Source organism: Aythya ferina (genome assembly GCF_964211825.1).
Source record: "Aythya ferina genome assembly, contig: HAP1_SCAFFOLD_523, whole genome shotgun sequence".
Classification (NCBI taxonomy): domain Eukaryota; kingdom Metazoa; phylum Chordata; class Aves; order Anseriformes; family Anatidae; genus Aythya; species Aythya ferina.
Genome location: NW_028181077.1, coordinates 1 through 14055, shown reverse-complemented (window position 1 = coordinate 14055; position 14055 = coordinate 1). Strand labels below are relative to the sequence as shown.

General features: G+C 64.8%; 1 protein-coding gene across 1 annotated transcript; it reads left to right on the top strand.

Annotated features, from left to right (window-relative positions):
• Window positions 1–129: 129 nt before the first annotated feature.
• On the top strand, window positions 130–14030 carry SKIC2 (SKI2 subunit of superkiller complex; the record flags this gene model as incomplete). The annotated part of the gene is given in 32 exon segments (XM_084540377.1): window positions 130–208; window positions 827–930; window positions 1279–1388; window positions 1758–1875; window positions 1976–2035; window positions 2038–2041; window positions 2119–2193; window positions 2297–2350; window positions 2467–2666; window positions 2749–2765; window positions 2767–2887; window positions 3580–3636; window positions 3638–3726; window positions 5208–5317; window positions 5320–5353; window positions 5434–5518; window positions 5606–5608; window positions 5610–5713; window positions 6514–6660; window positions 7413–7485; window positions 7488–7514; window positions 8397–8441; window positions 8443–8610; window positions 9552–9599; window positions 9601–9663; window positions 9757–9868; window positions 11505–11524; window positions 11526–11624; window positions 11698–11835; window positions 13203–13332; window positions 13335–13342; window positions 13926–14030. Coding segments are annotated over 32 exon segments (2547 nt in total), but the record flags the coding sequence as incomplete, so codon positions are not given.
• Window positions 14031–14055: the final 25 nt, after the last annotated feature.

Sequence of the window (14055 nt, the reverse complement as noted above, 5' to 3'; positions counted from 1 at the left end):
CCCGCGGTCTCCCTGGCAACGCCGGGGGGCTCGGAGAGGGAAAGGAAGGCCGGAGGAGTTCCGCTTCCGGTTGAGATGACGCCGGCTGCCAGCACTTCCGCCCGGCTGCCAGCACTTCCGCCCGTCTTGAGGCCGCTGTGGGGAGGGGGAGGGAAGCGCTTCCGGGTCAGGGCCGGGCAGGCTGCAGAGATGGAGCTGGAGCGGCTCGGTGGGGGGGGGGGGGATTTTGGGGAGTCGGGGGGGGGGTTGGGGGGGTTATGGGGGGCTGGGGGGGCAATAACGGGGTGTGGGGGGGCATTGGGGCAGTTATGGGGGTGTGGGGGGGCAATAGGGCCCTTGTGGGGGGGGCAAGGGGGCAATTATGGGAGGCTGGGGGGGGGCAATAAAGGGGTTGGGGGGGCCATGGGGCAGTTATAGGGGTCTGGGGGGGGCAATAATGGGTCTGGGGGGGCAGTAGAGTCCTTATGGGGGGGCACTGGGGCATTTATGGAGTCTCAGGGGGCACTGGGGCAGTTATGGGGGGACTGGGGGGGCAATAATGGGGTTGGGGGGGCATTGGGGCAATTGGGGGGGTATGGGGCAATTACAGGGGGCGTGGGGGGCAATGGGGCAGTTTTGGGGGGCTGGGGGGCAATAATGGGGTTGGGGGGCTATTGGAGGGGTATGGGGCAATTATAGGGGCTGGGGGGGGCAGTAACAGGGTTGGGGGGGCAATAACGGGGCTGGGGGGGGGGCATGGGGCAATTAGAGGTGATGGGAGGGGCCCTGGGCCGGGGGGGGTCCCTGCACCCCCCTTAACCCCCCCCCATTTGCCCCCCCCCCCCAGTGCTGCCCCCCCCCGGCCCCCTGCACCTGCCCCTGGCGCTGCTGGAGCTGGGCTGCGGGGGGGGCTTCGAGCTGGCGCCGGGCAGTGCCCCCCCCCGCGGCACGGTGAGACCCCCCCCAGACCCTAAATACCCCCCCAGATCCTAAATACCCCCCCCAGACCCTTAATTGCCCCCCCCCGGACCCTAAATGCCCCCATAATCCCCCCCCAGGACCCCCAAAACCACCATTATTCCCCCCAAATCCCTGTGCCCCCCCCCCATAAATGACCCCCCATAATTCCAGGACCCCCCCCCAATAATTCCAGCCCCCCCCAGACCCTTAATTGCCCCCCCAAACCCTTCCCCAGGACCCCCAAAACCACCAATATCCCCCCCAAAACCCTCTGCCCCCCCCGATAAATGCTCCCCCCTCCCCTTAATCCCCCCCCAATTATTTTCTGCCCCCCCCCAGCTCCCCCAGGGGCTCCCCCCCTTCGCCCCCCCCGCGGTGGCGGAGCTGGAGGGGCGATTTTTGGGGACCCCCGCCTGGCTGCCCCCCCACCGGCACGAGCGGGCCCGGAGGTAACGGGGGGGGGGGGCAGAAAATAATTGGGGGGGGGCCTGGAATTATGGGGAGGGGATTTGGGGGGGGGGGCACTGGGTTTTGGGGGGGATATCGGTGGTTTTGGGGGTCCTGTGGGGATTTTGGGGGGGGTATTTTGGGCTGGGGGGGGCTGAAAATATTTGGGGGGGGTCCTGGAATTAAGGGGGGGCCGTTTAGGGGCGGGGGTGGGCATTTATTGATGGGGGGGGCACTGTTTTTTGGGGGAAGAATCAATGGTTTTGGGGGTCCTGGGGGGGGAATTAAGGCTCTGGGGGGGCCGTTTAGGGCCGGGGGGGTCGGATTTTGTCGCGGGGGGGTCCCCAAATTTTCCATTTCCCCCCCCCCAGGTGCTGGACGCGGGCGGCGGCCCCGGGGGGGCTCCTGGCCCTGGAGCCCACCCCCCCCCACGGCTCCCTGCGGGCGCTGCGGGACCCCCGCACCGGGGCCCTGCGGGGCTTCGCCGAGGTGGGGGGGGCAAATTAATTAATGGGGGGGGGCTCTAATTAATTAATTAACCGGGGGGGTGCCAAAAACCCCCCCGTTAACTCCCCCGTGCCCCCCCCAGGAGCTGACGGAGGGCACGGTGCTGCCGCCCCCCCCCAGGATGACACCCAGGGGTGCCCGTGGGCAGGTGAGCCCCCCCCCGTGTAAATTAAGCCATAATTAACCCCCCCCCAATTAAAATTTTAATTAGTGCCCCCCCCACAGGTGCCCTTGAGGAGCCCCCCCTGGAGCTGCTGCAGGAGCGGGGGGCGACCGAGGAGGATTTGGACCTGGAGAATGGTAATGGGGGGGGGGGGGGGCACAATTTGGGGGCCCCCCCTTTAAAAAAAAATCCCCCCCCCTTTTAATTAACCCCCTTCCTTTTTTAATTACCCCCCCCCAGGTTTATTAACGACCCCCCCGGGGCTCAAACGCGGCGTCGACTTCCAGCCTCGAGGTGAGCCCTGGGGGAAAATTGGGGGGGGGGGGGCACGTTTTGACCCCCCCATTAAAAATTTGACCCCCTCCTTATTTTATGACCCCCCTAATTTATTGCCCCCCCCCCAAATAAAGCCGGGGGGGCCCCGCTGTCGCTCTCCACCCTCCTGGGGGCTTTGGACACCCTGGAGCTGGGGGGGGGGGAGGAGGAGGATGAGGAGCGAGGGGGGGGCACGGGGGGGGTCCCTGCCCCCCCCCGCCCCCCCCAGGAGCCCCAAACCCCCCCCGCGGCCCCCCCCCGGCGCGCGGACAGCTTGGAGGAGCTGGTGATGAAGGTGAGTTTTGGGGAGGGGGGGGCGGGTTTTGGGGGGGTCCCACGGCCCCCCCGTGATGTTTTTGTGCCCCCCCCTCACCCAGGAGGTGCTGGAGCCCCCCCCCGGCCCCCCCCGTGGCCCCCCCGGAGCCGCCCCCCCCCGAGGAGCAGTGGGCGGTGGAGGAGGACGCCAGCGCCCCCGTGGAGGGCTTCGAGGAGCTGGTGCCCGACCCCGCCTTTAAGGTGGGGGGGGGCACGGGTTTAATTTGGGGGGGGGGTCTCGGGGGGTTTTGGGGGGGTCTAGGGGGTTTTGGGGGGAGTTTGGGGGGTTTTGGGGGGAGTTTGGGGGGTTTTGGGGGGAATTCAGGGGGGTTTGGGGGGATCCGGGGGGGATTTATGGGATGGGGGTTGGGAGGGGGGTGGGGGGGTTTATGGGGTTGGGGGGGGTCATTGAATTGAGGGGGGGGTCCTGGGAGGGCTCTAAGCCAGATTTGGGGTGAATTCGGTTAGTTTTGGGGAAAGATTCATGGGATTTGGGGGCACTTTTGGGGCTAGGGGGGCTCCCGGTGCCCCCCATTGTTGGGAGGGGGAATTGGGGGGGGATTTAAGGGGTTGGGGGGGGGCTTGGGGGGGGGCTTTGAGGGGGGTGCTCCTGGTGCCCCTCATTGTTGGGAGGGGGAACTGGGGGGGGGGTTTATGGGGTTGGGGGGGGGCCATTGAATTGGGAGGGGGGTCTTTGGGGGGGGGTTTTGAGACCGATTTGGGGCCAATTTGTGTAAATTTTGGGGAAGAATTCATAGGATTTGGGGACTCTTTCGGGACTGGGGGCACCTCCAGCTCCCTCCCACCCCCCCGCTTCCCGTTGGGGGGGGGTCCCGCGGGTGTCCGTGTCCCCCCCCCCCCAGCCCCATTTTGACCACCCCCCCCCCCCCCAGTGGCCGTTCCGCCTGGACCCGTTCCAGCAGCGGGCCGTGCTGTGCCTGGAGCGCGGCCCGCTCGGTGCTGGTGGCCGCCCACACCTCGGCCGGCAAGACCGTGGTGGCCGAGTACGCCATCGCCATGGCGCGCCGACACATGACGCGGTGCGTGGGGGGGGCACGGGGGGGGTGTGGGGGGGGTGGGACGCAGCGGGAGGGGGGTAAATGGCAAGCTGGGGGGGGTGGAAGTCAACGGGAGGGGGTAAAAACTCAACTGGAAGGGGTCAAAACCCAACTGGAAGAGCCCGAAACTCAACAGGAGGGGATAAAACCCAACGGGAGGGTCTCAAAACCCAACTGGGGGGGGGTAAAACCCAACTGGAAGGGGTCAAAAGCCAACTGGAAGAGCCCGAAACTCAACGGGAAGGATAAAACCCAATGGGAGGGTCTCAAAACCCCAACCTGGGGGGGTAAAACCCAACTGGAAGTGCCCAAAAGCCAATGGGAGGGCTCCAAAACCCAACCTGGGGGGGGTAGAAGCCAACCTGAGGGGGTAGAAGTCAACGGGAGGGGGTAAAACTCAACTGGAAGGGCCCGAAACCCAACTGGAAGAGCCCCAAAACTCAACGGGAAGGGATAAAACCCAATGGGAGGGTCTCAAAACCCAACCTGGGGGGGTAAAACCCAACTGGAAGGGCCCAAAAAGCCAATGGAAGGGCTCCAAAACCCAACCTGGGGGGGTAGAAGTCAACGGGAGAGGGTAAAACTCAACTGGAAGGGCCCAAAACCCAACTGGAAGAGCCCAACACTCAACGGGAGGGGATAAAACCCAATGGGAGGGTCTCAAAACCCAACCTGGGGGGGTAAAACCCAACTGGAAGGGCCCGAAAGCCAACTGGAAGAGCCCAAAACTCAATGGGAAGGGATAAAACCCAACAGAAAGGGGTCAAAACCCAACTGGAAGAGCCCAACACTCAACGGGAGTGTCTAAAATCCCAACCAGAGGGAGTAAAACCCAACTGGAAGGGCCCGAAACCCAACTGGAAGAGCCCAAAACACAATGGGAAGGGATAAAACCCAATCTGGGAGGGGTAGAACCCAACTGGAAGAGCCCAAAACCCAACGGAAAGTGATAAAAAACTCCAAACTGGAAAACCACTGGAGAGCCTGAAACCCAACAGGAAGGCTCTAAAACTCAACGGGAGGAGCCAAAACCCAACTGGAAGGGCCCGAAACCCAATGGCAGGGTCTCAAAACCCAACCTGGGGGGGTAAAACCCAACAGGAGGAGATAAAACTCAACTGGAAGGGCCCAAAACCCAACTGGAGGAGCTAAGACCCAACTGGGAGGGCCCTAAACCCAACGGGAGGATCTCAAAACCCAATGTGAGGGGATAAAACGCAATGGGAGGAGCCAAAACCCAACAGAAAGGGCCCAGAACCCAACTGGAAGAGCCCCAAACCCAACTGGAAGGGCTAAAACTCAATCAAAAAGCCCCAAAACCCAACCGTAGATCCCAAATCCCCTCTCCCCGTCCCCCCAAACCACCCCGTATCGACTCCAGACCCCCCGGGACACCCCCAAACCCCCCTCCCCGGGGCACCCCGACCCCCCCGGGACACCCCCCGTGCCCCCCTTGCCCCCAGGACCATCTACACGTCGCCCATCAAGGCGCTCTCCAACCAGAAGTTCCGCGACTTCAAGACCACCTTCGGCGACGTGGGGCTGCTGACGGGGGACGTGCAGCTGCGCCCCGAGGCTCCTGCCTCATCATGACCACCGAGATCCTGCGGTGAGCCCCCTCCCCGGAATAAAAAAATAATTCAAAGAACCCCCAAAAGAGCCATAAATCACCCCAAAATCTTCCCGCAGCTCCATGCTGTACAACGGCTCCGACGTCATCCGCGAGCTGGAGTGGGTGATTTTCGACGAGGTGCACTACATCAACGACGCCGAGGTGGGTCTGGGGGGGGGGGGTTTGGGGGTGGCTATGGGGTGGGGGGCACCCTGCTGACCCCCCCCGCCCTGCTGCCCCCCCCCCCAGCGCGGGGGTGGTGTGGGAGGAGGTGCTGATCATGCTGCCCGAGCACGTCAAGCTCATCCTGCTCAGCGCCACCGTGCCCAACGCCCTCGAGTTCGCCCAGTGGGTGGGGTAAGGCGAGGGGGGGGGCTGGGGGGCAGTTATGGGGGGGTTATGGGGGTATTTAGGGGTGGTATAGGGGTGGTTATGGGGCGGTTACGGGGTGTTATGGGGTGGTTATGGGGTGTTATGGGGTGGTTGTAGGGTGCTACGGGGGTGTTATGGGGTGGCTGGGGGTTGGATTTAGGGGGCTGGGGGTTGTCTGGGGGGGGCTTTGGGAGGCCCTGGGGGGCCTGGGAGTGGTTTATGGGGTTTTGGGGGGTGATTTTGGGGGGGGCTGGGGGGTTTATGGGGGGCTGGGGGGGCATCTATGGGGGTCATTTATGGGGTTCTGGGCGTGGTTTATGGGGGACTGGGGTCCTGGGGGTGGTTTTGGGGTCCTGGGGGTGGTTTATTTGGGGTTTTGGGGTGGTTTATTCTGGTCAGGGGGTGTATTATTGGGGTCCTGGGGGTGGATTATTGGGGTCTGGGGGTGTCTGGAGGTGGTTTTTGGGGGGCCTGGGGGTGGTTTATTGGAGTCTGGGGGTGCTTTATTGGTGTTTGGGGGTGGATTATTGTGGTCTGGGGGGTTTATTGGGGCCTGGGGTGGTTTATTGGGGTTTTGGGGGAGTTTATTGGTGTTTGGGGGTGGATTATTGGGGTTAGAGGGTGCTTTATTGGGATCTGGGGGTGTCTGGGGGTGGTTTTTGGGGGCTCTGGGGGTCACACATGGACTCTGTGGGGTGTCTGGGGTTTTGGGGGGCTGTGTGGGGGTCCTGCATCCCCCCAGTGCCCCCCAGTGCCCCCCAGTGCCCCCGTTTCCCCCCCCCCAGGCGCACGAAGCGGCGGCAGCTGCGGGTGATCAGCACGCGGCAGCGCCCGGTGCCCCTGGAGCATTTCCTCTACACCGGGAACGGGCCCCGCACCCGCCAGCAGCTCTTCCTGCTCCTGGACGCACGCGGCACCTTCAACACGCAGGGGTGAGCCCCACCGCGCCCCACGGCTGCCCCATAGCTGCCCCATAGCTGCCCCATAGCTGCCCCATAGCGGCCCCATAGATGTCCTATAGCAGCCGCATAGCGGCTCCGTGGCTGCCCCATAGATGTCCCATAGATGTTACATAGCTACCCCATAGCAGCCCTATGGCTGCCCCGTAGCAGCCCCATAACCACCCCATAGCAGCCCCATAAGCACCCCCATAGCAGCCCTATAACCACCCCATGGCTGCCCCATAGATGTCCCATAGCAGCCCCATAGATGTCCCATAGTTGCCCCATAGCGGCTCCGTGGCTGCCCCATAGATGTCACATAGCTGCCCTATAGCGGACCTATAGCTGCCCCACGGTTGCCCCATAGATGTCCCCATGGCTGCCCCATAGCGGCCCCATAACCACCCCATGGCTGCCCTATAGATGTCCCATGGTGGCCCCATAGCAGCCCCATAGATGTCACATAGCTGCCCCATAACCACCCCGTAGCTGCCCCGTAGCTACCCCATGGCTGCCCTATGCCTGCCCCATAGCAGCCCCATAGCGGCCCCATGGCAGCCCCACAGCCCTACCCCATGTCCAGCCCCACAACCCTGCCCCACAGTCACCCCACAGCCTGCCCCACAGCCTGCCCCACAGTCACCCCATAGCCCAGCCCCACAGTGTGCCCCACAGCCTGCCCCATAGCGTGCCCCATAGCGTGCCCCCACAGCCTGCCCCACAGCCTGCCCCACACCCCGCAGGTACTACGCGGCCGTGGAGGCCAAGAAGGAGCGGGCGAGCAAACACGCGCAGAGCTTCGGGGCCAAGCAGCCCACCATTGGGGGGGCACCAGCCCCGGGCAGGTGGGGGGCTTTTGGGGGCTGGGGGGGGTCTTTTGGGGTCTGGACAGGGCATTTTGGGGGCTGGGGGGGCCCTTTTGGAGTGGGGGCGCAATCCCTGCTGTGGGATCCCCCCCCTGCCCTTGTTCCCCTTCTGTTGGTGATTTGGGGGGGGGTCTTTTGGGGCTCTTTTAGGGATTTCTTCCCCTAAGCTCTCTTTAAACTCATTTAGGGCCCCCCACTCTTTGCATTTTGGGCTCTTTTGGGTTTCTTTTAGGGATTTTTCCCCCATATCCCCCCCAAACCCCGCCTGGGGCTCCCCTTTTGGCCTCTGACACCCCCCCCCTGACCCCCCTGACTTCCCCCTGACCCCCCATTGACCCCCCAGGTTCCCCTTAGACCCCTTTAAACCCATTTAGGAGCCCCTATCCATTACATTTTGGGCTCTTTTGGGGCTCTTTTAAGGTTTTTCCCCCCCCATATCCCCCCAAACCCTGCCTGGGGCTCCCCTTTTGGCCTCTAACACCCCCCCCTGTGACCCCCTGTGACCCCCCTGCCCCTCCCCTGACCCCCTGTGACCCCCTTCCTGCCCCCCCTGTGACCCCCCCCTGCCCCTCCCTGCCCCCCTGTGGACCCCCCTCCTGCCCCCCTGTGACCCCCTGTGACCCCCCCTGCCCCTCTCCTGACCCCTCCCTGCCCCCCTGTGACCCCCCCCGACCCCCTGTGACCCCCCCCACCCCTCCCCTGACCCCCTGTGACCCCCTTTGACCCCCCCTGCCCCTCTCCTGACCCCTCCTGCCCCCCCTGTGACCCCCTGTGACCCCTCCCCTGCCCCCCTGAGACCCCCCTGTGACCCCCTTCCTGCCCCCCTGTGACCCCCCCCGACCCCTCCGTGCCCCCCCCCAGGACCGCGGGATGTGGCTGGCGCTGCTGGGCTTGCTGCGGGAGCGGGGGCCAGCTGCCGGTGGTGGCCTTCACCTTCTCGCGGGGCCGCTGCGACGAGCAGGCCGCCGGCCTGGGGGGCCTGGACCTCGCCTCCCCCGCCGAGAAGAGCCGCGTCCGGGCCTTCTGCCAGCGCTGCCTCGCGCGACTCCGCGGCTCCGACCGCCGCCTGCCGCAGGTCGGGGGGCTGGGGGGGGGAAAGGGGGGCTGGGGGGGGGAAAGGGGGTGAAAGAGGGAAAATGGGGTCTGGGGAGGGGGAAAATGGGGTCTGGGGGGGGGTAAAGGGGGTCTGGGGGGGGTAAAGGGGGGCTGGGGGGGGGAAAGGGGGTCTGGGGGGGGGGAAATGGGGTCTGGGGGGAGTAAAGGGGGGCTGGGGGGGGGAAAGGGGGTCTGGGGGGGGGAAAAGGGGGTCTGGGGGGGGTAGAGGGGGTCTGGGGGGGGTAGAGGGGGGTTAAAAGGGGGGTAAAGGGGGGTGAAAGAGGGAAAAGGGGTCTGGGGGGGGTAAAATGGGGTCGGGGGGGGTAAAGGGGGGTGAAAGAGGGAAAAGGGGGGCTGGGGAGGGGGAAAATGGGGTCTGAGGGGGGTAAAATGGGGTCGGGGGGGGGAAATGGGGTCTGGGGGGGGGGGAAAGGGGGTCTAGGGGGGGTAGAGGGGGGTTAAAAGGGGGTAAAGGGGGGTGAAAGAGGGGTCCATGGGGGGTTAAAAGGGGTAAAAGGGGGTCTGGGGGGGGTAAAGGGGGGTAAAAGGCGGTTAAAGGGGGGCTGGGGGGGATAAGGGGGGGTTAAGGGGTTAAAGAGGGTCAATGGGGGGTTGGAGGGGGATAAAGGGACTAAAGGGGGGTGAAAGGGGGGTTAAGAGGGGAGTTGGAGGGGGGTAAAGGAGTTAAAAGGGGTTTGGGGGGCTCTGGGGGTCCTAAAGGGGCTTTGGGGGGGGGTCCTAAAGGGGCTTTGGGGTTTCTGGGGGGGTCTTAAAGTGGATTTTGGGGCTCTCTGGGGGTCCTAAAGAGGTTTTTGGAGTGCTTTGGGGGGGGTCTTAAAGGCTCTTTGGGATTTCTGGGGTTTCTAAAGTGTCTTTTGGGGTTGTTCCGGGGGGTCCTGACGGCGTCGCCCCCCCCCCCAGGTGGTTCACATGACGGAGCTGCTGCAGCGCGGGATCGGGGTGCACCACGGGGGGGGTCCTGCCGCTGCTCAAGGAGGTGGTGGAGATGCTCTTCAGCCAGGGGCTGGTCAAGGTCTGGGGGGGGGTCCGGGGGGGTCCGGGGGGGCTGTGGGGGGGGTCCCCCTGCCCCACACGTGCCCCCCCCCTGTCCGTGTGCCCCCCCCAGGTGCTGTTTGCCACCGAGACGTTCGCCATGGGGGTGAACATGCCGGCGCGCACCGTGGTCTTCGACTCCATCCGCAAGCACGACGGGAACGGCTTCAGGGACCTCCTGCCCAGTAGGGGGCTGGGGGCAGTTATGGGGGGCTATGGGGCAGATATAGGCTGTGGGGCAGTTGTGGGGGGGGCTGTGGGGGCAGTTATGGGGGGGATATGGGGCAGATATAGACCATGGGGCAGTTGTGGGGGTAGCTATGGGGCAGTTATGGGGGGCTATGGAGCAGTTATGGGGGGCTGTGGGGCAGATATAGACCATGGGGCAGTTATGGGGGGCTATGGGGCAGTTATGGGGGGATATGGGGCAGATATAGGCTGTGGGGCAGTTGTGGGGGGGCTGTGGGGCAGTTATGGGGGGCTATGGGGCAGTTATGGGGGGATATGGGGCAGATATAGGCTGTGGGGCAGTTGTGGGGGGGCTGTGGGGCAGTTATGGGGGGGGATATGGGGCAGATATAGACCATGGGGCAGTTGTGGGGTAGCTATGGGGCAGTTATGGGGGGCTATGGAGCAGTTATGGGGGGCTGTGGGGCAGATATAGACCATGGGGCAGTTATGGGGGGCTATGGGGCAGTTATGGGGGGATATGGGGCAGATATAGGCTGTGGGGCAGTTGTGGGGGGGGCTGTGGGGCAGTTATGGGGGGCTATGGGGCAGTTATGGGGGGATATGGGGCAGATATAGGCTGTGGGGCAGTTGTGGGGGGGCTGTGGGGCAGTTATGGGGGGGATATGGGGCAGATATAGACCATGGGGCAGTTGTGGGGTAGCTATGGGGCAGTTATGGGGGGCTATGGAGCAGTTATGGGGGGCTGTGGGGCAGATATAGACCATGGGGCAGTTATGGGGGGCTATGGGGCAGTTATGGGGGGATATGGGGCAGATATAGGCTGTGGGGCAGTTGTGGGGGGGCTGTGGGGCAGTTATGGGGGGCTATGGGGCAGTTATGGGGGGATATGGGGCAGATATAGGCTGTGGGGCAGTTGTGGGGGGGCTGTGGGGCAGTTATGGGGGGCTATGGGGCAGTTATGGGGGGATATGGGGCAGATATAGGCTGTGGGGCAGTTGTGGGGGGGATATGGGGCAGTTATGGGGGGCTATGGGGCAGTTATGGGGGGCTATGGGGCAGTTATGGGGGGATATGGGGCAGATATAGGCTGTGGGGCAGTTGTGGGGGGGATATGGGGCAGTTATGGGGGGATATGGGGCAGGTATAGACCATGGGGCAGTTGTGGGGGGGCTGTGGGGCAGTTGTGGGGGGGATATGGGGCAGTTATGGGGGGCTATGGGGCAGCTATGGGGCAGCTATAGACCATGGGGCAGTTGTAGAGTGGCTATGGGGCAGCTATAGGCTGTGGATCTGGGATCTGTGGGGCAGATTTGGGGTCTATGGGGCAGGTGTGGTGGGTCTATGGGACAGATTTAGCATCTATGGGGGTAGGTTTGGGATCTATGGGGCAGTTCTGGTGAATCTATGGGGCAGATTTAGGATCTATGGGGCAGCTTTGGGTGATCTATGGGGCAGACTCAGGTCCCCCACGCCTGGCGTTGGCACCGCACGGTGCTATGGGGGCCGGACAGCGGGGAGGCGCTGGGGGCTCTATGGGGCCGTAACCCCAGACCCCCCCCGTGCCCCCCACACCCCCCACACCCCCCCCACACCCCCCCAAACCCCCCTCACCCCCCCGTGCCCCCCCAGGCGAATACGTGCAGATGTCGGGGGCGCGCGGGGCGCCGCGGGCTGGACGCCACCGGCACCGTCATCATCCTCTGCAAGGGGCCCCTCCCCGAGCTGGCCGACCTGCACCGCGTGCTGCTGGTGAGCCCCCCGCCCCATTGACCCCCCCCCAGGACAAAAAGCCCCCCCCCCCCCCATTAATAACCCCCCCCAGGGCCGCCCGGAGCGGCTGCAGTCGCAGTTCCGCCTGAGCTACGGCAGCATCCTCAGCCTGCTCAGAGCCCCCGCGCTGCGCGTCGAGGAGCTGCTGAGGAGCAGCTACAGCGAGTTCCCCCTGCGCAGGGACGCCCCGGTGGGTGGGGGGGGGGTATTTTGGGGTGGGGGGGGCATTTTGGGGTGGGGGGGGGGTATTTTGGGGTATTTAGGGGTTGGGGGGTGCAGGGGGTGTGAGGGGGTTTGGGGGAATTGGGGGAGTTGCTGAGGAGCAGCTACAGCGAGTTCCCCCTGCGCAGGGACACCCCAGTGGGTGGGGGGGGGCATTTTGGGGTGGGGGGGGGCATTTTGAGGTGGGGGGGGGGTATTTGGGGTGGGGGGGGTGCACGGGGAATTGGGGGGGTTTGGGGGAGTTGCGGAGGAGCAGCTACAGCAAGATCCCCCTGCGCAGGGACGCCCCGGTGGGTGGGGGGGGTATTTGGGGTGGGGGGGGCACGGGGGGGTATTTAGGGGTTGGGGGGTGCAGGGGGTGTGAGGGGGTTTGGGGGGATTGGGGGGGTTTGGGGGAATCACTGAGGAGCAGCTACAGCGAGTTCCCCCTGCGCAGGGACGCCCCGGTGGGTGGGGGGGGCATTTTGGGGTGGGGGGGGACATTTTGGGGTGGGGTGGGGGTATTTGGGGTGGGGGGGTGCAGGGGGGATTTGGGGGAATTGGGGGAGTTGCTGAGGAGCAGCTACAGCGAGTTCCCCCTGCGCAGGGACACCCCGGTGGGTGGGGGGCATTTTGGGGTGGGGGGGGGCATTTTGGGGTATTTAGGGGTTGGGGGGTGCAGGGGGTGTGAGGGGGTTTGGGGGGATTGGGGGAGTTGCGGAGGAGCAGCTACAGCAAGATCCCCCTGCGCAGGGAAACCCCGGTGGGTGGGGGGGGATTTTTGGGGGGGGGGGGGGACATTTTGGGGTGGGGGGGGGCATGGGGACATGGGGGGGGTGCACAGGGAATTGGGGGGGATTTGAGAGATTCGGGAGGTGTGGGGGATTTGGGGGGTTTGGGGGAATTCAGGGCTTTATGGGGATTTGGGGGCTTTTAGGGGGTTGGGGGGGTTTGGGGGGATTTGGGGGTTTTGGGGGGATTTGGGGGAATTTGGGAGGGTTGGGGATGTGGGGGGGGATTTGGGATGTGGGTGGTTTTGGGGCATTTTGGGGCTATATAGCTGGTTTTGGGCTGGTTCTGGGCTGGTTTTGGGGCTGTATGGCTGGATCTGGGGTGGTTTTGGGGCTCTGTGTCTGTTGTTGGGGTGTTTTGGGGGCATTTTGGGGCTGTATGGCTGTTTTTGGGCTGTTTTTGGGGTGGTTTTGGGGCATTTTGGGGCTGTATGTCTGTTTTTGGGGTGGTTTTGGGGCCTTTTGGGGCTGTATGGCTGTTTTTGGGCTGTTTTTGGGGTGGTTTTGGGGCCTTTTGGGCCTGTATGTCTATTTTGGGGTCGTTTCGGGGGCGTTTTGGGGCCAGGCCCAGGAGCGGCGTGTGGCGGAGCTGCAGGGGGAGCTGGCGGCGCTGGGGGAGCCCCCGGAGGAGGGGGGGGCCCTGGGCGACCTCCCCCAGTACCTGGAGGCCGTGAGGGGGCTGCGGGAGGCCAGGGCCAGCTGCAGGTGGGGGGGGGGGGGCACGGGGGGGGGGTCTGGGGGGGCTTTGGGGGCATGGGGAGGGGTCTGGGGGGGCTTTGGGGGGGCTTTGGGGGCATGGGGAGGGGTTTGGGGGGGATTTGGGGGCTTGGGGGGGCTTTGGGGGGGCTTTGGGGGCATGGGGAGGGGGGTTGGGGGGGATTTGGGGGGCATTTGGGGAGGGATTGGGGGGGACTTGGGGGGGTTTGGGGGGCTTGGGGGGGGCACTGGGGGGCATGGGGAGGGGGTTGGGGGGGCTCTGGGGGAGATTGGGAGGGGATTGGGGGGCTTTGGGGGGGATTGGGGGGCATGGTGGGGGCACTGGGGATGTGGGGGGGGGACCTGAGAATGGGGGGGGGGCTTTGGGAGACATTGGGGGGGCATTAGGGGGTATTTAGGGTCATGGGGGGATTTTGGGGGGGGAATTGGGGATTTTGGGGGCGGAATTGGGGATTTTGGGGGGGGAATTGGGGGAGGTGGGGGGGACCTGGGGGAGGTGGGGGGGGCTGTAGGGCCGAGGGGGGGGGCAGGGAGGGTCCCGGGGGGGTCCTGAGGCCGTGCCCCCCCCCAGCGTCGCGCGGCGCAGTCGGTGGCGGGGCTGAAGGCGCTGACCCCCGGGCGGGTGGTGGTGGTCGACACCCCCCGGCACCGCAACGCCCTGGGGCTCATCCTGCAGGTACGGCCCCAAAATGACCCAAAAT